Genomic DNA, 26759 nt, shown 5'->3' on the forward strand with positions numbered 1-26759 from the left:
GTTCAGAAGGAGGTCTGACTACCGCAGAATAAGGTGGAAGAGTACAAAGTGCCAAACCCTCCCTCCCTTTCCACCCCACAATCTCCAGCAAACTTTTTTACTTCTCATGAAGCAAGTTTTAAGTCATTACTTATGCCTTGAGTGTTCATCCCTCTTTTTTCAATTAACCTGCTTGGCTATAAACTGATGATTATGCTGATGATTGTGGTGAATTGTAATTCCTTCAGAGACTTTAATCTGGGTGGATCAGGAAGAATGCTCCAATCACAGCAAATAGGGAGAGTTTCATAAGCTCATCAGACAAGCAGGAGTTTTGTTGTAGTAATCTGCTGGGGGAGCTGGATAAGTTTTACCCCTCTTCTCATGTTCTGTTCCTGATCACAATGACAATGCACATTTCTTTCTCAGTGGATTTCTCATAGCTTAGCTTTTCAACTGAAATGTATTGCTCCTAAGAGGGGAAAGGGCCATATTTCCTTTCCCTGAGACATAGATAACAGCTGCTATGCTGTTTATATACTGTAGTTCTAAATAATATTGCATGAATGAGCTAAAACTCTGGTAGAAACAGTAAACTACTATATCACAGGGCAAATGTAATGATACCATGAAATAAAGATTAAGAGGATGCTGCTGGATTTGGTGAACCTGAAAATCTTATCTGCCCTGATCATTTCCTGTTAGCAATGTTTAAATCCCTGTTATAGTCTTCCCCACGTAGCAGTTTATGCTGTATTTCCCCTCAACATTTGATACTGTTTGTAAAATGAAGATAAAAAATGTGTCAATTTGAGAAGAAGAGTGCCCAACACCAACTGTTCTCTGCTTTTCTAATATAATTGGGTGTTGTCATTTTGCTACTCCACCCTGCATCCCACCCCCCACCTACCACACAGGACTGTCTTGCTTATGGTTTGTTATATTGCCATATTTGCATAGGTACATGTACAATTATCTTAACTCATCACAGGTCTGTCTAGTGCTACAGTTTGTCAGCATCCTATAAGCAGGAAGACACTGATTAATTGAATGAATAAACAATTTAAACAACGCATAAAACCTAAAAGTACTGTTGATTATTTAAAACATAAAAGAAAATCTGATTATTCCAACTCAGCACCCATTTACCAAGTGGAATGAAAGGAATGCCAATATATAGTTATTTTATAGATTTTTATGGTTACTTGCATGCATTTTTATTTATTTTGCATTCATCATCTGGCTATTTTACAGAGCAAAATGTTTCTAAGGTATTTGAAAATCATACTAATGCACATTATCAGAGCATTAAGGTCTATCTAAAACAGCTGGTCTATATATAATCCAAAATTGTAGAAATAATGTTCAGTTTTTCTCCAAGACACTTTCTGAGAGACACTATAGGTTCTCATTCTATGCATTCACAGCTGATTTGAAATAGGAAGAATTCAAAACAAACAAAACTTCTGTTTCATACTTCTTCATGGCCAAGGCACCAAGAAGCCCTCACTGCTTATTTCTCTTTTTAAATACCGTAGAATGGAGAAGACAAGGAAGTGGGAATGGTACAAGCAGATGCTTATTTGTGCTGCATTAGATCTTGCCTGCTGAGAATGCATTCAAAATGCATTCTTTACAATGAGCTGGCTGTTTGTTTCCTGAACCTGCCATATACACAGAAAGATCCCAGGATTTATTTATTTAAATATACTTCTTGCCCTCTTGGGTACTTAGGTTTAGGATAGTTTACGTTTTAAAAATGTTTCTCAGTTGATACAAATTCTCCTGAAACCTCATGGTGCAATGTGAAATTCAGTAGCCAATAGTAGTTTTCACCTACTTCTGTTCCTTTCAGCCACTCTACCCCAAGATTAAACCTCCATTCTCCAGTTCTGTCTTCCCTAGCTCTCATATCTCTTGTGCCAAAATGTAACAAACAGGAATGAATTGAGTGTTCAATGTTAACTTAATGTCTTCTGTCTTCAGTAGAACTTTGCAAGGTGGAGACTAGTATTTGTTACCTAATGTACAAAAATTTGAAATTCTTGAATGTTGATTAAACCAATCTTTTTGAGAATCTTAGCTGAAGAAATAAGTTATTCACTTCTAGTCCACAAAGCTTTTTTCCCTTGTAGTACAAAGCTTCTGTGAGGCTTGGTTCTATAATAAACAAGTGTCATAAGAATTTGGTGTCTCAGCACAAGAAATAATGTGTACTGTAATTGTTTTCTTTTGGTGTCTGTTTTGTCATCACTGTGATAGAATAGATGGTGCCTGTTGGAGACTAGAGAGCCATTCTTGGCTCTGATATTTTCTTTTGGGGCTTTTGCACATTTAAAAGGAGTGAATTGCAAAAGCTGATTTCATCTTTAGCCCTCTGGCTGCAGTTTTGGATCAAGTGTATTCTTCATATCTCTGGGGACCTTCACTCATACAGGTGCATACAGTTGAAACTCTCATTACCATAAGAACTTTTACGTACAGGAGAGATTCCATTATACTCCTCCTTTAGTGGCTTTAGCGCATTTATGTGGAGCTTTGGTTTTTTGATCCCCCCACCCCCAAAAGCCTCTATTGATTGGGATCCGATTTAGTGTTTTACATCACTTACATTCATTCACCAAAATTCAAAAACAATCTTATGAACTGGATAAATGGCTTTTCCAGTAGCCAAATATATTTGGACGGAAATATTTGACTAGGGGAAACATGCAAAAAAGTGCACTTAATGTGGCTTAAATGTTAAAGGTAAAGGGACCCCTGACCATTAGGTCCAGTCGTGACCGACTCTGGGGTTGTGGCACTCATCTTGCTTTATTGGCCAAGGGAGCCGGCGTACAGCTTCTGGGTCATGTAGCCAGCATGACTAAGCCGCTTCTGGCGAACCAGAGCAGTGCACGGAAACGCTGTTTACCTTCCCGCTGGAGCAGTACCTATTTATCTACTTGCACTTTGATGTGCTTTTGAACTGTTAGGTTGGCAGGAGCAGGGACCGAACAATGGGAGCTCACCCCGTCGCGGGGATTCGAACCGCCGACCTTCTGATTGGCAAGTCCTAGGATCTGTGGTTTAACCCACAGCACCACCCGTTACGTTCCATAAATTCAACATTTAGCTAGGAAATTACTTTTACAGCCATATGTCGGCATACAAACGTTGCAGGTTGCGCGTTTTCGGGTTACGGACCGCGCCGAACCTGGAAGTACTGGAACAGGTTACTTCTGGGTTTCAGTGCTCATGCATGCACAGAAGCACAAAATGATGTCACACGCATGCGCAGAAGCGCCAAATCGCATCACGCGCGTGTGCAGATGTAGCACTGCAGGTTGTGAACGTGCCTCCTACACAGATCACATTTGCAACCCGAGGTATGACTGTATTTGAAATACTTGTAAGATAAGACAAAGCAATTCAATAACATACTTTTACCTTGTTTAAATTTTGTTTTTCATAACAGTTTTGACTGCTTTCATTGAACGTGCTATTATATTTATTTCCTTGGTATTCATGATCTAATTACATCTGTAAAAATCTATCTAGTTTGACTGGTATTGTATTAATTATTTTATGAAGCAGTTGCATTTTTAATTAAAAAAATTATATTGAAAAAATGTAGCAGTGGAAAATTTTGTACCCCTCATCACTCATATGAAGCAGAGGACTTTATATAGCATAGTGTCTGTCCAAGAAGAGTGTTGAGTGTGCCAAATGCTGCTGTTCCTTCAAAGATATCCTTTCCCAGGTCAATGTTGTGATTATTCTTAAATCCTGTATTTCTACTTGGGTACAAACACATGCCTCTTTCTCAATAAAACTTCCTAGGTACTGACCTCCCCAACTAAAGGTTAGGCCACTCTAATACCTAATCCTGCAAACCTTTGATGGCTGGTCTTCTACAATAGCTCTTACAATGTTCTGCTTTCTGAAAGTTAACTTGAGAAAAGTTGCTTATCACATATATAGAAGGTCCTGTGATGTTTAGAGCACATGTGTGGCGCAATAACTTAAGTCTAATTCTCACTGATATAATCTAGAATGAACCTTCTGGTATGCTTATCAGGAGAATCCCTGTTAATTCCCTTGTTGCAAGCAGCTCATTTTATTTTGCAATGTGGCGTGATTATTCAAATATGATTACAAGTCTCTACTCCTAATAATAATTTCACTTTGTTGTGAATGCTATATGTGAAGATTGCTTATAACCTCAGATGCTGACAGTGGGTGATATCCAACTAAGATGTACTCAGAGGAGCCCCATTAAAATCAAGAGTTGGGGCTTATCCACACTTACCTTTTGCCCTGTTCTTTCCAGGAAGAGGTCTGTGCTTAAATGCTCTTATGTCTAAGCATCCCCACCCCCTGGCGAGCTTTCCGTGCAAAAACCCGCTCTTTAAAGCGCAATTGGTGCAAGAATCAATTCAGGTTTTCCATGGATTAACATTTGCTCCAGTTGATCTTTAAAGAGCGAGTTTTCATGGGGAAAGCTCTAGAGCAAAAAAAGGGTGCTTGGACACAGAGCTTTAAATTGTGGACTGTGCCTGGAAAGAGCAGAGGGAAAGTAAGTGAGGATAAGCTGGCTATCACCCAGTGTATTGTATGGGGACATACAAAAGAATATCAGCTTTGATCTGTGGTAGGGAGCCAATTCCTTCAACATAAAATGTTTCCATTGGCTATTTTGCTGTGTGTTAGTAAAACCAACTACAATTTCATTTTTTACATAAGTGTTTTTCTGAATGATGTGAAGGATCCTTCAAGTGCATGTACTAAACTACTGTTAAGTCTTGTTGACAATAGTGGAGAAGAAATCAATTTTTCATGCTCATTCTTTGCTGGATTGGGATGTAGACATAATAGGGGGGTTCTATAGAAATACACCATTTTGTTACACAGTACGTGACCCTAAAGCTATTTTTAATAAAAGCCATAGTCAAACTTGAACAATTTACCTGTATTTTTAGATCCCTGATTAGTCACACCATACTATGAAGCTGAAGTTGGTTTAATAACTGAACGGGAAAGTAGAGTATAGATTCTAGTGTAAGTTATACCAAAAGTTGTGCATTAATGTTTCCTATTTGTGTGACTTCACAGTGAACCAACCTCATGTTGCCACTTTAGTTGCCATTTTCAGTCATGTTGGGTTGCTGTTGTGCCCCATCTTGACTTTCTCTATATTACCTGTGCTTTTGTTTTTTTCATAATCCAAAAAGATGGTGGTATCTGGTCAGCATGTTCTCCACATAATTTTCTGTGGCTTTTGTGTTAAATAAGAGTATTCTTTTTGTGGGGAAGGTATGAGTTTTGTTCCACTGCCACATATTGTTGTAAACGCAAAAAGATCAAAAGCAAAATTGGGATTGTAATGCATAACTAATGGCTCTTCCAATGGAGTGGAATGGAAAAGATATTGACAAAAGCCAGTTGACATCCCTTTTAACCTCTGAGAGCCCATGTATTATAGACAGGGTTTGCATGTCACAGTAAGTTGTACTGTGGCTTCTTGAAATTACACGGACTCCTGGAGCTCTGCACTTAGCTAAAACTCAGTACATAACGCTAGGGTTTTGTTTTGTTTAGTCTTAGCATGTTGCTAGAACTCTCTAGGTAACCATGAGCTCTCACCAAGGTTTGTTCTTGGCTTACTGTTTCACATGAAGCAGCCCATAACGAAGAAGCAGTAGTTGATCAACCTGCTTTTGCAGAAAGTCTCAACAAAATACTGCTTGATTTTTGCTATTTGCCTAGTATATTTTCACTAGATTCTGTAGAGAGAGGTACTCCACTTGCTGTTTTTTTTTTAAAAAAAGAAGTGAGATGCAAAGCTCTTGGTGATTTGTGTAGACCTGTCCTGAAATACTCCTTGCTTCGCCAGTGGCAAATGACATTTCACAAATACAACTAGCAACACTTGCTGTATCATAGTATAGTGAACATCTGGTGCAGAGATGTTTTAAAACCTTGTAAGAACTACCGTTTATGGTCACTGATACAAAAGCTGCTTAGGACAGTGCTATGTGCCATGACTCCTGTGAAAAGTGCCAGTATTTCATGCAGCAAATGTAACCAGTGTGAAAGCAATACAGTGGACGCTCGGGTTGCGAACATGATCCGTGCGGGAAGCACGTTTGCAGCCCCCTCAGCGTTCGCAACCCGCAGCGTCGTTTCTGCGCATGCATGGGTCGCGATTCGGCACTTCTGCACATATGCAAAGCGTGATTTAGTGTTTCTGTGCATGCGCAAGCGCCGAAACCCGGAGGTAACCCATTCCGGTACTTCCGGGTTTGGTGCGGTACGCAACCTGAAATCTCACAACCCGAAGCGCCTGTAACCCAAGGTATGACTGTGCATCCATAATGTACTCAGCGCAAGACATGCACGTTGTCAGTCACACATGTGCACATGCCTTGAAAGTCAGATTAAAACAGTCTTCCCAGGTGAATTTTCATTTTTTTTTAAAAAATAATATTTATTAAAGATTTTTTTTTTATAAAAAAGAAAAAACAGAAAAAAAGACAAAACAGAAAAATAGAAAAATAGAAAGAAAAAAAATACATCCATCATTCTCTAATTTCTAACTTTCATTACCTTCTTTCTTTGACCACCTCCTCCTCCCCTTTCTTGTATCCTGGTTAATAATTATCACAGCAAATCCTTTCCATAGTTCATAATATTTTGTCCTTACATTATCTTAATCTATTTTCATCTTGTCTTATAGCAAACCTTAAAACTTAAAACTTAAATCTTATTTTTACCAACTTCTCATAACCATATCATTAACCTAATTCTTTAAACATTTTTACTAGAACCAAGTAGTTCCATTTCAACATTTTCCTAACATTCATCAATTATTTTAAAACAGTCCTAATGATAAAAAAAAGAAAAGTAAGACAATCCAATCTTCATCCAGCGTCCCTTCCTCCTGGTTCCGGATTTTGTCAGTCCTTTTTGTCCCATTTATCTAGCGCATTAACCTGGTGTCCTTATGTCCGAGGCCCTCAAGTCTCTTCCATGTCCCTTCCGCGGCTCTTCTTCATATTTTCCTTTCACTCGTAGGAACTCCAGCTTAGTAATATTTTTGACCATTTTCAACAGATCAGCCCCATTTCCATAGTCCAGACTAAACTCCATGTGATATTTAAACACCTGTTTCAGATTCCCTCCAAAATTAAAAGTCCCCACAGCTCCAAACATCTGACGGCCCATTACCAGACTCAGAAAGTCCAAACATCCCGGCATGGGAGGGTCATTCCAACCCCCCATTTCCAAACCAAACCGAACTTTATCTTTCCAAATCTGGTTTTTTCCAAATTCATTTATCAAATCCAGAGGCTCATGATCCTGCAGGGCCGCAACTCCCTCCATTTCTGACACCCAGGATTCAGCAGTATCCTCTTCTCTCATCTGTGCTGTCATAGCACACTCCTGTTTTAGTTCCTGGGTAGGCTCCATGTAGTTTCCTACTGCCTGTTCAAAATTTCTGGTCGCATTAGTCATCAAATCCGTCTTCTGGCTTAGCTGATCCAATAGGGCATTTATTTTACAGAAAGCACCCAACAGAGCTTCTGAAAACATTGTCCTACAAGGTCACAAGTCCTTTCCCACGATTATAATCTGTAACAGCTGCAAGCTCCTGAAGTTGGTTACAATTTCACAGTCTCCCTCTAGGGGGAAAACTTGTTTATTCTTTCTTTTAAGAACAATAGCAACAAAGTTTCTTTTTTAAGATATTCAGTCAATATTTGTTCCTTTGAAATGTGAAAGGAAACAATGGAGTCACTATGTTACTTTTCTTTTAGCTATCTGTCAAAAACATTTGTCTCTGGTCAATGAGCTTCAAACGTCAGTCCTGACACTCCGCTCCAGGATCAGGACGGTGAAAAGTTACTTTACTTTAAACTCACTTCTGCAGGTTTAAACAGTCCAAAAAGAGGTCCCCCTTCTTCTCCTGCTACCGAAGGGGGGTTCCACGATTTTAAATGATGAAAGTCAATCCTTTAAAAGTGAATTTCTATGCTCTAGTTACGTTGTCTTTGCTTTATTCTGACTACAAAGAAACGGAAGGCTGACTTCCTGTTTAGACCTTCCCGTTTCAGTACCAAATTGAAGTAAATTTTAAGTCCAGTTCCTCTCTACTGGCCAATCCTTATTTAAAGTCCAATTGTTCGAGTTTTAAGTACTCACGGGTGATTCTTTAGATGCCAAATTGTCCCAGGAAAAAGGCAGCGCTCTCCGGCAACGGCTATGCGGCTTCGCTCCACGGAAAAAGCAGTAGACTCATAGCACCGCGCCACTTCCCCCTCTTCGCTTCGGAGCCCGTTTATGGGTTCCTTTGCGGGTTGGGGGGGGCGCTAAAGGTGCCTGCCGAGTCCCATGGTCACAGGCTTCATCCGCCTGTGATTTTTTAAAGGGTCCCCGCTTCGCCGTAGCGGAAACGACCCGTTTCGCGCGGAGCTGGTCCCTCCGGTTCAGAGGGAGTCCGCCATTTCCCAGGTGAATTTTCACCCCCATACTTAACAGCCTGGGACATTTATACTGTCAGATCACATAACATTTGTGTTAATGCTGCTGGCAAAAGTGTTTGGTTTTAAAACTGCATTATGTAAGAGTATCTAAAAGGAAATAAGATTTCCCCCCCATCCAACGGGTTGCATATATATATATATATGCAGGGGCTTTCATTTTTTTCCTGTAAAATGGAATTGCACACGTCATACTATGGACAGTACTCTTGTTCATAGAAGAGAATAAGAAAATCATGTAGTTCATGCCATTTTGTGCATTATTGCATTAGACTCTAATGATTAGAGCAACATTCTTGTCCCATATTTGAAAAGCAAAACAATACATGGAAAACACACAAAAAAGAGAAGTAGTCCATATGACAATGCGACATACGGGTATATCTAAGAGAGAGATACTTGGGAATGCTGTGTGCTTAAATATGTAAAGCAACCTTGGTTTTCCTAGAAATCGTTTTGCAATCATATCCAATCTAACCTTAGTTTCAAAACAATTGTAAGCCATGATGGCTTCACCTTTAATAAGATGGGCAGTGTCCATGGATTCTGGCTCAGTTTGTTGGACAGACCGGTTTTTCAGGGTTTGAACAAGTTTCTGGGAGTGCTGAACTTCCTTGTCCCATTATCCAGCAATTAAATAGCTATCCAATGTGCTGTAGAAGAAACAGGGCAGCAGTGTATGTTACCAAACACTTGGAGAAACACATATTTGCCAAGATCATTATAGTAAAATTGGGGGGTTCTTTTTCTCTCCCCACTCCACCCCCACCTCAGCCACCACACTGGACTTACTTCTGGCCCTGGACTTGGCTGTAGCACAGAAACCAAGAGGAAGCATTGGGTGGGGAAGGTTTAAGCATTTCCCCTGTTTCCATGTTAACATTACAAGGCAAATGCAGGGTTGGGGATTCCATTATTGCCTCTCAAGGTGTAGTTATGCTCACAGTTGACTAAATGAAAAGACAGACTAGTTTTGTCTAAAATAATTTCATTTTCTTCTGCTGGTCTGGGGAAGAAACTATAGCTGAACATATCTTGGTCACTAAATATTTGCAGTAGAAGGAGAGAAGATTGTTCTCTGTGGTCTCTGTGGAGTCCCATGTATGGGTTCTGTGCTTATACCCAGCCAAAGTCTAGGACTTTATAGAGCAGGGCTGGGAACTTGTGGCCGTTCAGATGTTGTTGGACTGCAAATCGTTCCTGACCGTTGGCTAGGTTGGCTGGGGCTGATGGGAGGTGGAGTCCAACATCATCTGGAGGGCTACAGGTTCCTCATCCGTGCTCTAGGGCTAGATGATTAATATTTTTGGTGGGAGGCCTGCACTCTGGGCATATTCTCAGGAGGACTATGACCCTTGCATTCCATTCAATTCCTCCTTGGCCGCAGCAGCAGTTGCATCAGATGGAACTTTCTTTTTTTCCCCCTAGGAAGAAAGTTAAAATCTAGATTCCTTTCTCTTTTCTCTTGTTCAGTCTACAATGAGTTTCAATTTGTTTCTTTTGGTGATTCCCTGTGCTTGTTCATGTTTCCGTTAGTGTTGAAAGGAGTCTTATGATACAGTGATCTCTCTCTCAATGAATATTTTATTGATAGAATGCTCTATTTGTAGCAGTAGTTCCTTCATTTGGACACTGCTGCTGCCACCTTTGCTTTAGTGAGTGGCACATTGTGACACCTTCCCTCTTTGTCAAAAGTCCGTCCTGGCTTTCTATGACCATCTGGTAGCTGATTCTTGTGATGAATTCTGAGGCTCAAGTTATCAGGGCTCCACTGTGACATAACTCTGCTGCATCTCAATCCTTTCACTCTTGCTACTGACAGTGGGTGGCGCTGTGGGCTAAACCACAGAGCCTAGGACTTGCCGATCAGAAGGTTGGCGGTTCGAATCCCTGTGACGGGGTGAGCTCCCGTTGCTTGGTCCCAGCTCCTGCCAACCTAGCAGTTCGAAAGCACGTCAAAGTGCAAGTAGATAAATAGGTACCGCTCCGGTGGGAAGATAAACAGCGTTTCCGTGCACTGCTCTGGTTCGCCAGAAGTGGCTTAGTCATGCTGGCCACATGACCCAGAAGCTGTATGCCAGATCCCTCGGCCAATAAAGCGAGATGAGCGCCGCAACCCCAGAGTTGTCCATGACTGGACCTAATGGTCAGGGGTACCTTTACCTTTACTGACAGCTGAATCTGCCTTGGTGGACTGTTGCAAGTGCTGTGGTGGTTTCCTCTAGTGAAATTAAGACACTGTCCAGTGTGGCAGTTGGCACACCCTCTACAACAAGTGTGCCTCTGGTCTTACTTAGTGCTGACTGGTTTGGTATCAACATTTCTCCCAAACCTTGTTGTGGAGACAGTTGCTCCGATGCTTTGACTTGACTCATTAGGTGTGGAAGTCCAAGTGCATACCTTGGTACAGCTATCAGCCTAGGAATTCAGCTTGGAGGAACTTTCCCCATTGCTGGACAGATACATTGGCACAAGTACATTGGTATGAATGGCCAATGATAAGTTGTCATATTTGTCACTGAAAGCATGGCTAAAAAATAAAATAGAAGAAGAAGGGCAAGGGAAGTAGGGAATTATCTCAGAACCAGCATCTCTAGAGATGGTTTCTACTCAGTCTTCTGCTGTGTTCAGGCTATTACTATCTCAGATCTTAAAGAAGCTCCAGTACATGTCTCCACTGAGGGTGAAGTTTAGGATCAAACCCTTCCTGAATGGAGGATTCACTCACTTTGACAGTTCCACCATCATTCCTGGTTCTGTGATTACTACTCTCTGCAGCATAGCTGTTCCCACAGGGTTTTTGTTCTCCCCCCTGACTGAGGAAGTCCTCACATGCTTCTTGGTCTTGCTTCTAGTACAGATTGCTGCCACTTTGACCCCTGGTTGTCCCTGGGATCCTATTGTCAGGAAACATTCTCATTATTCGTACTGTGATCTCTGTTGTCCTTCAGTACCATAGAAAATTTTGGGAGCGATAGTGTATGCTATGGATTATGAACTATGCCATTACATGTCCACTTTTAACTGGGGACTACTTTCCACATTGATCACATGACCTTCAAAGTTACTCTCACCTCATTTGAGGCATTGGGAGTGATGCTGGCAAACATTTGATATGAAGGGTTTGGGCGAAAGAATCTGGCCTAGGATATCTTGCTGATCTATTCTAACACTATTGGCCTTTTAGATGAAGGTTCTTTCCTATAGGAATAGGAACTTTACTAGTGCTTTTAGCACTTTACTAGTGCTATCTGTATTACCAAACAATGTTCTTGCCTTCCTCCATGTTATGGATGGGAGTGGGACTAACTGTTGGGAGGTTGCAGGGCTGAAAATTTAATTGTAGGAGTTCTGGGTATGAGCACTGGGGAACGTGGACACATCTAAAGAAGGAAAAAGGAATAAAAGTAAAACAGTTTAAATAACTGACCGGATAATAAAAATGTTCTGAGCAGATAAATATATTAGAAGCTGGTTTGTAGTGATGTTATAGGCACCATTTACTCCATCACTTTGCATTAGTATCTTTACCGCAGCTCCAGCAACCCTAATCTCTCCCTGCTGCATGCAAGCAGTATAGGGTACTTTGTTTCAGTAGAGCTGAAGAAGAATTCCTCCACTAGTCCTTGCTAGACGAGTATTATCTTTGCTGGGTCTAAAACAGGCTCCATGATTTTACAATATGCTCTAGTGTCCCTGAAACATTGTGAAGCTGAGCTGCTAATGGCCCTGCTTTGTGAATGTTGTGGTGATTGGCAAAATAAAGTGCTAAGTTGTGATTTTCCTTTCTCACTGAATGTTAACTGAGTTATCAGCAGTATGTGTAAAGAATCCAAGACAACAATATTCTTTAAATATTTGTTTTGTCGTAGATCTTTCATTCTGTAGCTACTCTTCTAAAGATATTACTATTTTATTTTGGACATATTTCACAACATTTATATACTGTTTGAATGTAAACCTCAAAATGGTTTACATAAAAACTTGCTGGGCTCTCTTGTATAGGTAATTCTTCACTGTGGTTGCAGTGATCTGGATGCAGTATTTATGTCTCACAGCACCTATAATGTACCTTTTAGTGCAGTATCTGATTTGAATTAGTATTCGAACTTGTTAATATTGCAAGACTTCTGTTCTAATTTTTGGTTCCGTTGTTTTCGTTTGTGAATTACCACTTGATCATTGCTCTTCATGTGGAAATGTGAGGAACTGAGACATTAGTCCTGCCTACAGTGGGAGAGAAATGAATCTTTCATAATTATGGAGCACAGTAGCATTACTGCTGTCACTCGACTGTTCAGCACACTATCTGTTCTTGTAAGTACCACAATGGGTGATGTGATTAAGATACAGCTTTATTCCCAGAGTATATAACTTCATAAATTAGTGTTGCTAAGGAGGGGCAATGATATTATAAAACCAGATGAGAGTATTGGCTTTATGCAATGGAATTCAAACAATTTCCCCACTGTATTCATAGTTGCTGCTGTTATTTATTGAGTTTATATACCGCCCTATACCTGGAGGTCTCAGGGCGGTTTATTATTGAGAAGTAGCAGGCAGAATTAGCATAAGAGCAACAAAGCAAAGTTTTACTTAGATTCAATTTAATTTGAGATGTTCTAGTTCTGTCTTTTTTTAAACTTAAAAATGTTGAACTTGGTATTAAGACCATTTTCCCCACACTTCCACAACCTGGGCAAATTAGCACTGAGCAAGTCATTAATAGCTTTTAGATAAGGATTAGACAAGATCATGGCCAACCAGATACCTGTGAGAAAACCCACAAGCAGGAGACACCCAAGGCCTTCAGAAAACTCTCATACTAGATGCAGAGGTTTAGCATGCTCCATTGCTGATAAGATCCTGGATATGTGATTATTAGGTGCAAACATGGGGTTGTTAATAAATAGTTATCCTTTATTAGGCATAGCAAACCACACATTATCAAACAGATACCATATACAAATTGTGCAAAATACGAGCTCAACATAAGGTTTGTCCTGGTCAGATCTTTAACTCCAGAGAAAATCAATTTGCATAAATAATACAGTACAGCACTACCTCCCCTACTTTAAAGACATCTCCGCTCCTTAGGAATGTTGAGCAAAGAGCAACGATAAACACAACCCCAATTAACTCCATAGTAGAGGAAAATGAAGAAATAACAAACAGTATTCAAGATTTGATGCGTGACCTGAACAAGCCTAGGACAAACCCCCATGAACCTGCTAACGTGGGCAACAGGAAGACAAACAATGATAGGTCTGGGAAAGAGGAGATACTGGCCTTTCTACAGGAGGAATCCCCGGTAAGAGACTCACCCAACCAAGAAAGGCATTTGCAGACCAAGGGACTGGATCCAACTATGCACCGAACCAACATGTATGATACTATAGATAATCCATCCACACCTCTATCCATAGAACAGACTTTGCTCACAGTTATGGAGGAGGAGCAAGCATGATCAGAAACTACACAAATGTAGTTTGAACTCAATCAGAAGATGCACATTGGGAAGCTGGTCACTCCGAGCGCTGAGCTGCGATTGTCCCCAGACGAGGACCAACCAGAAACCTTCCCGATAGATAACATGGGGTTGTTTCAATACCTCATTTTCAAGTGATGGCATCCAGCATAGTTCCCCTGATCTAATTACTCTTTTGTTTAAATTCCTCTAAGAAAATATGTTGATAGAACTTCATTGGAAGTGTAGTGTAGTTCTATTTGTTCTGTTTGTTTGTGCCCTCACTGTTTGTTTGTGCTTCTTGGCTTCTTCAGTGGAGCAGCCAACATTGTTGAGCTTATGTTAAAGTTTTAGGGGTGGGCTTTGGTTTGGAGGGCGATGGAACCTCAGTTTATTGAGTACTTTCAACGCTTTTCTATAATTTTTGCCCCCCTTGGCTACGTCCATGATCACACATCATTTAATTACAATAATAGGATACATACAATGGAAGACACTTTATTATAGAGATTGTTTTCAGTATTTGAATATTGGGATGTTTACTATTTCCTTTCTTCTTACTGTACACCCACAGAAATGCATATTTCCATAGTCTCTCCTTGCCTGTCTCTTGGTTGTGTGATGGAGAGATGATTACTCTCAAAGTGGTAGTGATTATTTACCTTTACAGCAAAGTAATATGTTGGAAGTTAGTTGGTGGTGGACTGGACAAAGTGTTAAAACTGCCAGTACTGTTGGGAACCATCTTCGAGGGAAAATTAGTTCCTGTGTGGAATGTCTTTTAACCTTTTAATAAAAATTTTGGTGCATATTTGCACCTCAATGTACTCCACATTGTTATTTATCAGTAAATGAAAAACAAATAGTTAAAAATAAAATTCAGTATGATTAATAATAAATTATTACCAATATATTCTATTATATATATGCTTTATAGAGGTTAGTTAAAGACATCTTCTAATCCAAATTAAATATATTAAGTAATAAAAAATATGTGGGCTTGATAATAAATAGAATAACAACTTTCCTATATCATGAATAAATGCAACCTATTCCCTTCTGTGGGATTTCTAATTCTTTAACATAGAGTTACCAAGTTCCAGCAGTATAACATCTGTAAACCTTTCACTAGCTTTAGTGCTTAAAGTTAATTTTATTATGCTTAATTGTTTCCCAAGTTTCATTAACAGACCCATCTTACTAGGTCCCCAAGTGCTTTACATGGCTTTGCCTCTATGTGGAGTGTTTTCATGAGTGTGGTGAGGCAACAGCACAATCTATACCGTGGGTATTCTCCAAGTCTTGATTGAAAATAGCCTTTGAGGCAGACAGTGAGATGTAAATTGTGCTTAATGTATTTTTCCATCCATATAACTTGCTGGCTTTCGGAAAAACATGGTCAGAAGCCTGCTGAATCTAGAACTGGAGACTCCTGGATCACTTAAGTATATGGAATTGCCAATACCACTAAACTGAAAGCTCTTTGGGATACAAATTGTAAAAAATAAATAAAGGTGCTGTGCTCTCAGCTGACACCCATCTTGTTTGGGAACATGTGGATTTGACAGCTCTTGAAAATATAATTGGGGAGACCTCACATGTCCTTAACTGCCCAGTTGATTTCTTGCGTATCAAACTTAGGTCAGAAGCTTCCCTAATTTGTTTTTGAATGTTGCCAACAGGACTGACAGAACCATCTGCCTTCCATTTAATTAATTAATTAAATTTGTATACTGCCCTATACCTTTAGATCTCAGGGCGGCTCACAACATGAAATTGTTCATGGCACAACACTCCTGATAACATACCTGTAGGGTCAGATAATATCTGTTAGGAAAGTCAGCGAGTGCTCTGAGATGTGATTGATCCACTGTTGCCCCTCTGTAATTACGTCTGGCAGGAGCTTGTTTTTCCAGATTTGTGGGGATAATTTGGCACTGGTCGCCTCCAGACTGTATTTTGTGGGTGATTCAGTCACATACCAGATTTGCTCAGTTAAAGTAGACTAAAGTGCATTAACACAACAAACCCACTTTAAAGAAAACTGAACTTTTTGGGATAAGGAGAGTGACAGAAAAAGGATAATGATCAATTAATGAGAAGTCATATTACCGCCGCACAAACAAATCAGGGTGAAGTCTCATCATATACTGAATTCCATATAGCCTCCACACAAACAAATCAGAATGAATATCCAATAAGGTGCAGATACTATATAACAGGTATAGGCAAACTCCGGCCCTCCAGATGTTTGGGACTACAATTCCCATCATCCCTAGCTAACAGGACCAGTGGTCAGGGATGATGAGAATTGTAGTCCTAAACATCTGGAGGGCCAGAGTTTACCTATGCCTGCTATATAACCTCTCTGTGCAAGTTTTGTGCAAACAAATCAGGATAAATTTTCAATAAACAGGTCATATGGAAATGACCATTGTTACCTATAAGTAATAGATTAGCATCCTAATTTATTATTGGAAATTTTTGATTGAAGCGTAGTGCAGAAATATTTTGAGTAAATAATACAAGAACTCAGTTTTCTTGTACTGACATGTTTCATTTTTGAATTTATGAAGGGTAGATTAGTAAAAATATGGGAGGAAAAGAAACAGCCCTTTTAAATTGAAGTATTACATTCCAAGTGTTTAACTTGAATGTTTTGATAGACAAGCAATTCTCAGTTTGTCTGAAGGCAACTAGCCATTATAGCAAAGGCTAAGATCCCAGATTATTTGGACTGTAAAGTGGTGATGGACATTGAGTGTGAAAATATTGTTGAGTAACATGGGTATTGTTTCTGACATCACAGGAGACACACACTGCTAATGCTGCTTATGAATGTGTCTAAGTTATTGTGCAATTAATAAACATCCATTTTATCTTTATTCTTCTTTCTTGCTCCATTTCTTTCACCGAAAGCTCTTTCTTAGTTTGCCTGTGCTGCTGATTCTTAATTTTAACTCGGTCAGTAGTTTCACACTTCTCAGCATCGCTAAACATATTTCTGAACCAGATATGGTTTCGAATCATGGAAGTGCATTGACATTGCCCCTTCTGTTTCTTTATTGAAGGAGCAGTTTGTACACAAATAGTTCTTAGCAGCCTCTCCCTTCTTCAGACTAGTTACTAATTACAGCCATGTTTCCATAGCTAAGAAGGGTAATTTAACCCCCTAGCATCTAATGATCAGTTTCTTACTCAGTTCTGCTTTCATAGCTGATACAGTTTCTTTGCTTACCTCTTTCTTTTATTGCTGTTTGTGCGTAGCATATTACAGGATGCAGTTTTTGGTAACCTTGCTCTGTACCTTGAAAGTAAAATAATTTCAGTAATCCGCAAGGAAGTCTGGCACATATCTGGCCTTGGCCATACAAGCTGACTTTGATTCACATGCTTTGTTTTGGGAAGTTTCCAGCCTTGCTGAAACTTGTTTGTGCCTCTTCTACCTCACTGTGTGGAGAAAGTGATGGCTGAATTGCTGTCTGACCTAGAGATATGAAGACTTGGTGGAAAACAAAGGAAGAATGGTTTTCTCTGGCCCTCCACCATCAGGCCAGAAATAGGACTAATGTTGAAAACAACATTCTGAAAGAGATGCTGGTTGAAATAATTTGGAAATAAGTGGTTTGGAATTACGGGTTGTTTCCAAAGGTTTATTTCCTTCAGAGAGAGAATAAGCTGCAAATCTCCTTTGGGAGAAGGGGTAGGAAAGAAATTAAGGGTTGAACCCAACTTAAGTCATGCTCATAGTAGACCCATTGAAATAATTACACACGGCTAACTTAGGTCCATTTATTTTAATGGGTCTATTCTGAATTTGACATAGTTGGTTTCCACCACAAATAAATATAATATTTTTTTGGACCCAAAATTCAAAGATAGCAAATAACATTGCTACTGTGTGACGAAAGTAGAAAACATATGCTTTGTTAAATTAGTATACTGATACTTGCATATTGCGGTAAGCCATAGTCTGAAACAAACTAGGACTTACTATGAATGAGCAATGTGCTGGTACACGTTGCTTAAGTCACACACCCTCGTCCCTCCTCCTTTCTTTACCAACCCAGAAAGAAAGAAACTGTGTTGCATGCAGATCATGTGATCGGCTTAGTGCTACATGTGAATCAGGACTGTTGGTTTGTTTCCACGCAAACCACAAGAGAAATTCAAGGCTTGTTTGTTTATTCTATGGCTTTCCATTATGGTTGAAAATGATCATTATCTCTCCAGCATCCCAGTTTGTCTGCAGAAAAATGGGGGTTAATATTGGATCTCCAGGGACATGCATCCAAGTGAAGTTGTTCCTTTGTCCTTGTCATAAAGGGAAAGTGTATGGTTAAACCTCATACCCAGTTGTCACTTCTCTTTGAAATAAAACACCGCAGCAACTCTATGAGCTGAGGTACTGCATCATGTTGTACTTCTCCAACATGCACATTAATATCTAAGTTGTAAAATACCATTTAGAAAATATTCTAGTATCTTTCCACTGACCTTTGATTTGGTACAGAAAAGAATAAACAGCACAAGCCTTGTAGATGTCAATTCTTATATTAAAATAATTGCTCGTGAAAGTAATGGTTCAGGTTTTTTTTGAAAAGTCTCAATGTTGCTTGCCATCACACAGCCAATATATTCCACCAGTTTATCCATTGCCACTGTTCCAAGTCTTTAAACAGAATTCTCTCAATACTGAAGGATTAGGATCTTTCCAGTTCATAGTGATGGATAACTTAGCAGCTGCTATTAAATTCAAAACTAATGCTGTTCCTGAAGTTCAGAATATTTCAGATATCTCAATATTTAACAGTTTGCAATGCAAGCTATTACTTGACTCCCAGTTTTATTTGTGTAAAACTTGAGCGTGTGACCCTAGGGAAAGCATTTTTGAAAACACACTGTGGTCTGCAGTAGTTATTGTCCTTTCTCTTTTCCCCTGGGAACCAACAATTGCAACTGGATTCTTGAGCACGATAGCTCATCTTGTTTGCTTTCTAATCAGTGTGACCTGGAAAAGCAGCATTTCTAGCACACATACTTTTTCATGATACGTTTTTGGCTGCTTTCACAGATCTGCACTGATATTGGAAGATTTTTAAGGTTAGCTCTAGTATATACTCCTAGTGATGCAGTTGGTAAGGCAGGGCTTGGTTGGCCAGCCTTCTATTTTCTAGTTTACAGTAGTGTCTGCAGCCTGGCTAGCTTTTCAGACACCTTTTAACTGAATAACTTTCTAAAGAAATGCCTGAAGCAGCTGATATTATAGTGATATTCTGTTATATTTTACTCCAAGAAGACTCATTTATCTTAAATAGAACCCAATAAGGCAGACATGTATGTACAAAATATTTTTAATGTGATCCCATTGATATCCTAAGATGAAATTGTGCAGGTAGCTCTTAGAAATATTAAATAATCAATACAAATTATTGAAAAATTGTAATCATATAATTTTTTTAATCCCTTGAAAAAAATTAAATTTTGTAACTTAAAATTAAAATTTAGAGTAAGTCCATCATGTGATATATTATATTAAAGTTCATGAAGTTCTGAAGAAATTGGTGTTTTTAGTTTTGATGCCTCTCAGTCATGGGCTGAGCTGTTAAGGTTTTTGTGTAGTCCGGCAAGGCCAAAATTGTCATATTTTTGAAATGTCAAACCCTCATAAATAAAAAAAACACAGTTCTGTGATTTCTTTCATCTGTGTCTAGTGGTGTTTTATATATACATATATAAGGCTGCACCTGAGTAGAAAAGTGAGATGCCTAACTACTGTTCAGTTCAAAATTGCCCATTCCAAGCTGCTTTGCCCCCCAGAGGAGTGGGGAAGGGAAACTATGGGGATTATTTCCCTTTTTGTCCTCTGCCTGAAAAAAATAGTTCAGGAGAGGTAATTTCAAACTAAAAAAGGACAAGAGTGGGGAGTGTTAAGCAGCACACCTTTCATGTGCTGAGACTGGCAGGCTCCTTTAGTTTTAAAAGCAAACAAACCATGGAGGAAAGAATCTGAACTTGGCATACCATGTTGCTTGAGCCTTGGCTACATCATGACAGAATAATGCTGTTTGCTTTTGTACATGTGTCAAAAGTGCTTCATTAGTAAGTTCTGTTGAATCTTTCATCTATTCTCCATTGTTGTTGTTATTTTAAACTGAAGTAATTTTTTAATTGCTGTGAAGGAAGCCTTAATTTAAATGTGTCATTCACCTACATTTAAGCAAAATCAAAATTTTGCAAAGTCAAAGAATAATACATGTGTGAAAAGAAATGACATTCTATTTTAGGGTAACTTATGCCTAATTAATGCCCTTCCACCGTATGGATATTTATGATTTGCTGGAGGCTCTAGGTGTCCAACAGAACTATGAGATGGAAGAAGGGTGTTAAAGGTTTTAAATGGCCCCAGGGTCTTGTCCAGGAGCTGTCAAGAGTCTTTGGTGTGGTGTGACTCTGAACTCAGGCTTCTGGTTTAGCAATGGCATACAGATAGCATAGAATAAATAATCATGCTAGGCACCTTGAGTACACTGAAAGGACAGTAAGCTTCTTGTAACAGATATGTTAGAAGTAACAGGTGTGCAGCTTGTTTTGCTTTTAGGACAAAGAGCCATTATGTGTTTTATATATGTAAACCACCATGTGATCTTTGGATGAAGGGCAGTACAGAAATTTAATAAATAAAATAATAATAATAATAATACAGTGGTAACTCGGGTTACATACGCCTCAGGTTACAGACTCCGCTAATCCAGAAATAGTACCTCGGGTTAAGAACTTTGCTTCAGGATGAGAACAGAAATCATGCTCCGGTGGCACGGCGGCAGCGGGAGGCCCCATTAGCTAAAGTGGTGCTTCAGGTTAAGAACAGTTCCAGTTTCAGGTTAAGAATGGACCTCTGGAATGAATGAAGTACTTAACCCGAGGTACCACTGTAATAGAAGAGTAACCAAAGTGATCAAAAGCTCCTGGTGGTAACATACTCAGGGATTTCCAAGAATTACATGGACTGGTTTGAGGAAGTCTCTACAAAACCATGAGGCTAGTGCTGTTTCCAGTTTCTCTCCTACACTGATAGCTACACCTTCATGGGTTACAGAGACCAAAACTATATACAGTACTATATTCTGCACCTCTTCCTTATTGCTTGACATGTCAGCTTGAGGGATTTTATTATGAACAGGATTGTGGGAGGAGTCCCTGCATAAACTCTCTTCCCCAGTTCTATGGAGTCAGCAAAAATCCAGTGATATCCTGAGTAAAAGGACTGAAGATCCATATGGCAATATATTAAATGCCAGCAAGACACATCTAGGAGAGCTTATTTTGGGTCATTTGCTTGTGAGAATTTCATCCACTCAGACCCTTGCATAGGAAATTAAATCTAAACCATAGTAGTACAGAGATGCTGTTGGATCAGCTTCTGGGTTGTATAATGTGTTCCCCGAAACTCAGTAAGCTATTATTTTTCAAATAGGGCACATATGAGGCAATGTGATTATAAAGATCCTGAATTTGTGTCCAGGAACTGCTTGTTACCATGATTAGAGTGAAGGGGAAATTGGGAGAGGCTGTTTCCTTTCTGGCACTGGATGGAAGACTAGAGGACTGAATTATATTTCTAATTGCTTTTACAGCGTGTCTTCAATGATCTCAGTGGCTCAGTGACTCTATCCTGGATTGGTGACAGCACTGGGGTAAGTAATACAGATAGGTTGAATGGATTTTTAAATATTAATTTTGAAAGGAACAAAAGCACAACACGTGAAATAATAATTTCTCCAACTACATGACTCAGTACTCTCAATAATGGATAGTTTTACTTTAATATTCCCACATGGAAAAGTAGGGTTGTTCCTGTTTGATGGGTCATGAATAATGATCCTCTTCAGATGTAGGTGTTGCAAGCCATTTGGGTTCTTCTTTTAGCTATTACCTTCCTACTCATGGCCAAGGAAGAAGGGACACAGTGTAGGTGTTGTGTATATTGGGTGACTCACTCTGGATTTGGTAAGAAGTGTCTAACTGCCCATCCAGACTTGAGGTGAGAATTGCTTCAATACTGAAGTCTTCCCGAGGAGGAGGAGGAAGTACTCACCACCTCTTTCTTCACATCCGGCACAGATAAATGCATCTCTCTTTGAAAATGTAAGCAACAACCAATGTTCCAGGCACACTGAAGAATTGCACTATATAGATATTGTTGGTTTCTGCTTCCCATTTCTCCCTCTGCTGCATCCTGTTGCATGACCGATACCAGGTGTCAGTTGAGGGAGAAGGAAGCCTAATAGAACTAATATCTCAGCTGAACTGCGGTAGTGGTCCAGCTGTCTATCTCTTAAGACTCACCCCTGCCTCCATTTTTTTTAAAAGTAAACTATTTATCAACAAACTTCCTCTTTTGGTTAGAGTTTAGCTGTTTCTGCTTCTTGCCTAATGGCTGACAGTGCAATGCCAGTCATGGCTACTCAGAAGTATTTCCTATTGAATTCATTGGGGCTTACTTCTAGGTAAGTGGGGTTAGGATGGCAGCCTTAGAGAAACACGATAAGAGCAGGATAAAATTGGATTCGGAACCCAATTTTATGACAATGTGTGATAATTCCAAAATGCAATATGATGTGCCCTAACTTACCAAGTTTACCAGGCTGCTGATATACAAAGGGATTATGGTACAATTTTGGGCTAAAGTAACATCTTTTATTTTATATTGTTCTGTAGAGATTAGCTATTTTATATTGTTCTGAGAGATTAGCTATTAACTAAGAAACCTGTGTCAGGCCAATTATGTATACCAGGGATTAAGCAAGTTTTTCTCTCTTAGGGAAAAAACACCTTGACACTTCAAGCTAGGATGTCAAAGCACGGGTGACTTTGTTAAGAAGTAGCTTTTCTAAAATGTCATCAAACAGAATAAAAGAAGTTGCAAAGATAAGACATAGCATTAAAAAAAATAAATGCAAAATGAATTCTAGTGGATGTTGGTGTATTCAGCTGACCTTTATAAATCCTTCAACACAAGTTTATAACGTTTCTGAAACATTTTTTTAAAAATGTGTTGTGATTTGTACTTGTGATGAAATATGCATGACAGCAACCCAACATGCCAAAATAAACCCAATTAAAATCATAAACTTGTGTTAGCTCAGCCATGTACCCCCAAATATGTGAATTTGTCCTTATTGGGATGTGATGGTTACCTGGCTTTTAGACAGTGTGCATGCTGGCTGTTGTTCTCAGGCTATTGTTGCTAACAGGTTTCTCTCTTTCCAGGTTATTCTTGTGTTGACCACATTTCAGATACCTCTGGTAATCATGAGTTTCGGGCAGTCTAAGCTCTACAGAAGGTGAGAGCATTGTGTTGTGAATGTCTATGAACTGAAATGCACATTGTAATGAAGCCGAGAGCTTGCTGCCGATTCTTATATATGAGGATTTGTGAGCAGCCTCACATTGCCTATGTACAGTGGTTAGGGACAGAGCTTCTAAACTAGTGATAGGTCACCCTCTTTACAAAGCCAGTGCTGAACAGCAGGTTGAATAAGTGGTCAGTGTTGCATCCTGAGGTCTATCCTGCCTTGGGGAGAGTCCGACTTTCTGACATGTAAAGAGGCACAAGCTGACCAAAAGCACAGGAGCAATCATGGAGGGATTTGCTGGTTTAATAATAAGTCATATACTAAGTGGTGTATTCTTTGTCAGAGGCAGTTATCTCTGCCTTTTAAACAATGGATATGCTACTTTATTATCTAGCTTGCCTTAAGGGACTGTAAGTAAGCCATCCCCCTTCTGCTGGCCTGTTGGAAATCCTACAGGAGTAAGCTCCTTACTGACTGCTGCTACTGGTGTCAAGAAGCTTGAGAGGGTTTGAAAAGCTCACCTCTCTTATCTTTCCCCATGCTTCCTGTTGGGATAGAGCTTGTGTGAACCACAGTCCAAACTGCACTTTCTTTAGGTGTGGTTCCTTGCCAGACAGAAGCCAGACAGATCTTTCCTTCCTTGTTTCTTTGGTGCGGCTGAGCTTCTCTTTTTTAGCAGCTGGAGAAAATCAGTTGCACCACAGACAGCAAGTCTTAAGATCACTTCCCTTTGGCTAGGAGTAGCATCTGCTAAGAGTGGTGTGCAGTGGTGGCACCCTTTTTCCCAGGAGCATTGGGAAAGGTAAAGGGCAGCTGAGAAGTTCAGGCACTCACCAAATTTTGCTGCCCATTTCGACAGCTGGAATAGGCTTACAAGTGACCCTGCTTAAGAATGGCTCACATATACAAAGTGTGACAAATTTAAAATGCCAGGTATCCTGAGAAAGAGAACTGGGAAAGACTCTAGCCTTTGTTATTAGTTTAGAAAAAGTTTAGGCACTCTTTGCCATGTGCAGGTCTCTAACTCGAGGCTTCTGAAAGTGTAGGGGTAGCATGGCTGGGTAGAGTTAGTCTTGCAAGAGGCCAAGACTTCTTATGGGAGTTTTGGCTGGTTACATGTGGAACTCGTAGGGTTAGTTTGTACATTACGGCTACTATATAGAGCAAGGAGCTTCACACTGAACAAGTCCCTCCCTTGGAATATTTACCTGGCCCTGCCTTTGTTTTCTTAGAGATGCCAGGCGAAGTCCATCCTGCCCTCTTGGGTGTTCCCCAGCACATGGTTACTTTCACTAGTGTTTCCTCCTTTTAGAATGAATGCTGTTTTGTGGACTTTTAGTAACTGGCTGTCGATAAACAAGCAACTTTCTCTGCTGAGGGGCTTCCCTTTAATAAATGATCACCCTTGCACCTCCATTGATTCCCTGGCTTTGAAGCTGGAAGTGCTTTACGTCACTACCTCAGACGTGTTCCTGTTTAACTCTCTTACAAGTTGCCAGAGAGCTGTAAGCATGGGCAGCTGGCCCTGGGGAGATGGTCTACAAACCAAAGTTCAAGGAGGAAGTGCAGGTGTCCATTTTGAGGAGTTGTATTAAAACATTCAATATAAAGTGAGTAGGGAAAGTAATAGGTTACCTTAAAAAATAGAGTGTAAGCAGCAATGTTCTAGCTAATTAAAGACTGAATACCTTTTTCCATCTTCAGCTAGTACGCTAGGTATGGCTGTTCTGGGACAGGGATAACTTGGCCACAGTGGTGTATGATTTGGTAACCCCTGGACTGCACTATTGCAGTGCACTGCATGTGGTCCTATCCCAGAGGTTGGTTTGGAAATTGCAGCTAGTACAGCCCAGCTTTTGGGCAGAACAGCTCTGCATCAGCATATTACAACAGTGCTGAAAGCCCTGTCCTAGCCACCAGTACATTTTTCATCTAGGTACAAGATACTGTTTTTTAGTGTACATAGCCTTAAATGGCCTAGTACCAGGTTACTTTAAGAACTGCCTTGTACACCCGCCAGATCAATGTGATCATCTGAAGAAGCTGTCCTGCCTGTTTCACCAGGTATCCTGTATTAGTTTTTACATGTTCAGATGTTGCTACTATGGTAGGGTTGCCATACATCTGGAATATCCCAGACATACCTGGAGCACTGCAGGCGGAAGCAGGGTCCAGGCAGAAAATCCGGGGTATGGCAACCCATATCAGCATTGTTGTTTTTGTGATTTTCCCGAAGCTCAACAATTTTTGTTCCTAGATTTTTACTTTATGAAATATGGCAAGCCCACAGTATGGTACTATGGTCCTGGTGTTTGAGTGAAAAATTCTTTAAAAATCTCAACAATTTTGCGAGTGTCAGAAACTTTACTACAAACATAGGCTCACCACATTATTGAAACAAAGGTTACGAGGGCTGTTAAGTGACCTCCACAGGGTGACCATAAAATGGTTTGGTTCCTTCTATCATTTTTTTGGTGTGTTCTATTGTTTTAAGAGGCCTCCAGACACAAATGGCTGCATCTGCAAAACTATCCTGTACTGAAGAGCTTTTACACTTACAATGTCTTTTTTTTTTTTTTTTGCACTGTAGTGAAGACTATGGGAAAACTTTTGTAGACATTACGGATCTCATTAACAACACTTTCATCCGGACAGAATTTGGAATGGCCATTGGACCAGAAAATTCAGGGAAGGTAGGATGTGGGCTTTGTTCCTATTTCTCCAGCTGCTTAACAAGTTTACAGTGTTGCACAATATAGCCTAGTTGTCCATATCATATCATATCTATGGAATACAGATTTCTGCCACAAAATCTCTACCTACCTACCTATCCACCCTACTCTCCACTGCCTTGCTATATGACCTTGAGAAATAGCATCCTGCTTGATCCTTCCTGGTTGCATGTTGGAGCCATTACCTGCTTTTTCCAGTTTACCTGATTGTAGATTAAATCAAACTGTTACAGTACCTACGCAATCACACAGTGTTCTAGGCATGGCTGTGTGATTTTCACAAATTCTCGTCCTCAGAGCAGCTCAGTTTCCTTGGCAGAAAATTCTGGAGTGTGCTGTACAAAGTTTGATCCTAAAGCAGGTTGCATAAGACATATTTCTAATAGTCAAATGATTGGGGGCGGTTTATAGGGTTTCTACTACTTTTTCTGGACTCGTTAGTTTGCTGCCGAAACAGAAATAATGTTTACACCAACATTATTGGTTTTATTCAGGTCATCACTGTTTCCTTTGGTCTTTATGGGTTTGGTTTATTCCCACATGACTTCCAGATGGATGTGAGAAAAAATGTTACATCCTTTTAGATTGTATTAAAAAAATTAATGGAGTTCAGCTAAGCACTCATATCCTAGTGAAGCAGTCCCTTTGCACTAATTTGCACAGCAAATTTGCACAAGGAGCATAAGCACAAGAAACACTA

General features: G+C 39.8%; 1 protein-coding gene across 2 annotated transcripts in view; it reads left to right on the forward strand.

Moving 5' to 3' along the window:
• Positions 1 to 26759, forward strand: part of SORT1 (sortilin 1) — a 50379-nt gene that overhangs the window by 3645 nt on the left and 19975 nt on the right. For both annotated transcript variants that reach the window (XM_083617798.1, XM_083617797.1), the window contains exons 2-4: positions 21606 to 21665; positions 23242 to 23315; positions 25918 to 26020. In XM_083617798.1, the coding sequence (XP_083473924.1) occupies positions 21606 to 21665; positions 23242 to 23315; positions 25918 to 26020 (237 nt within the window). The remainder of the gene's footprint in view (positions 1 to 21605; positions 21666 to 23241; positions 23316 to 25917; positions 26021 to 26759) is intronic.

Source organism: Podarcis filfolensis, assembly GCF_964270895.1.
Source record: "Podarcis filfolensis genome assembly, chromosome: 6".
NCBI classification, from domain to species: Eukaryota; Metazoa; Chordata; class Lepidosauria; order Squamata; family Lacertidae; genus Podarcis; species Podarcis filfolensis.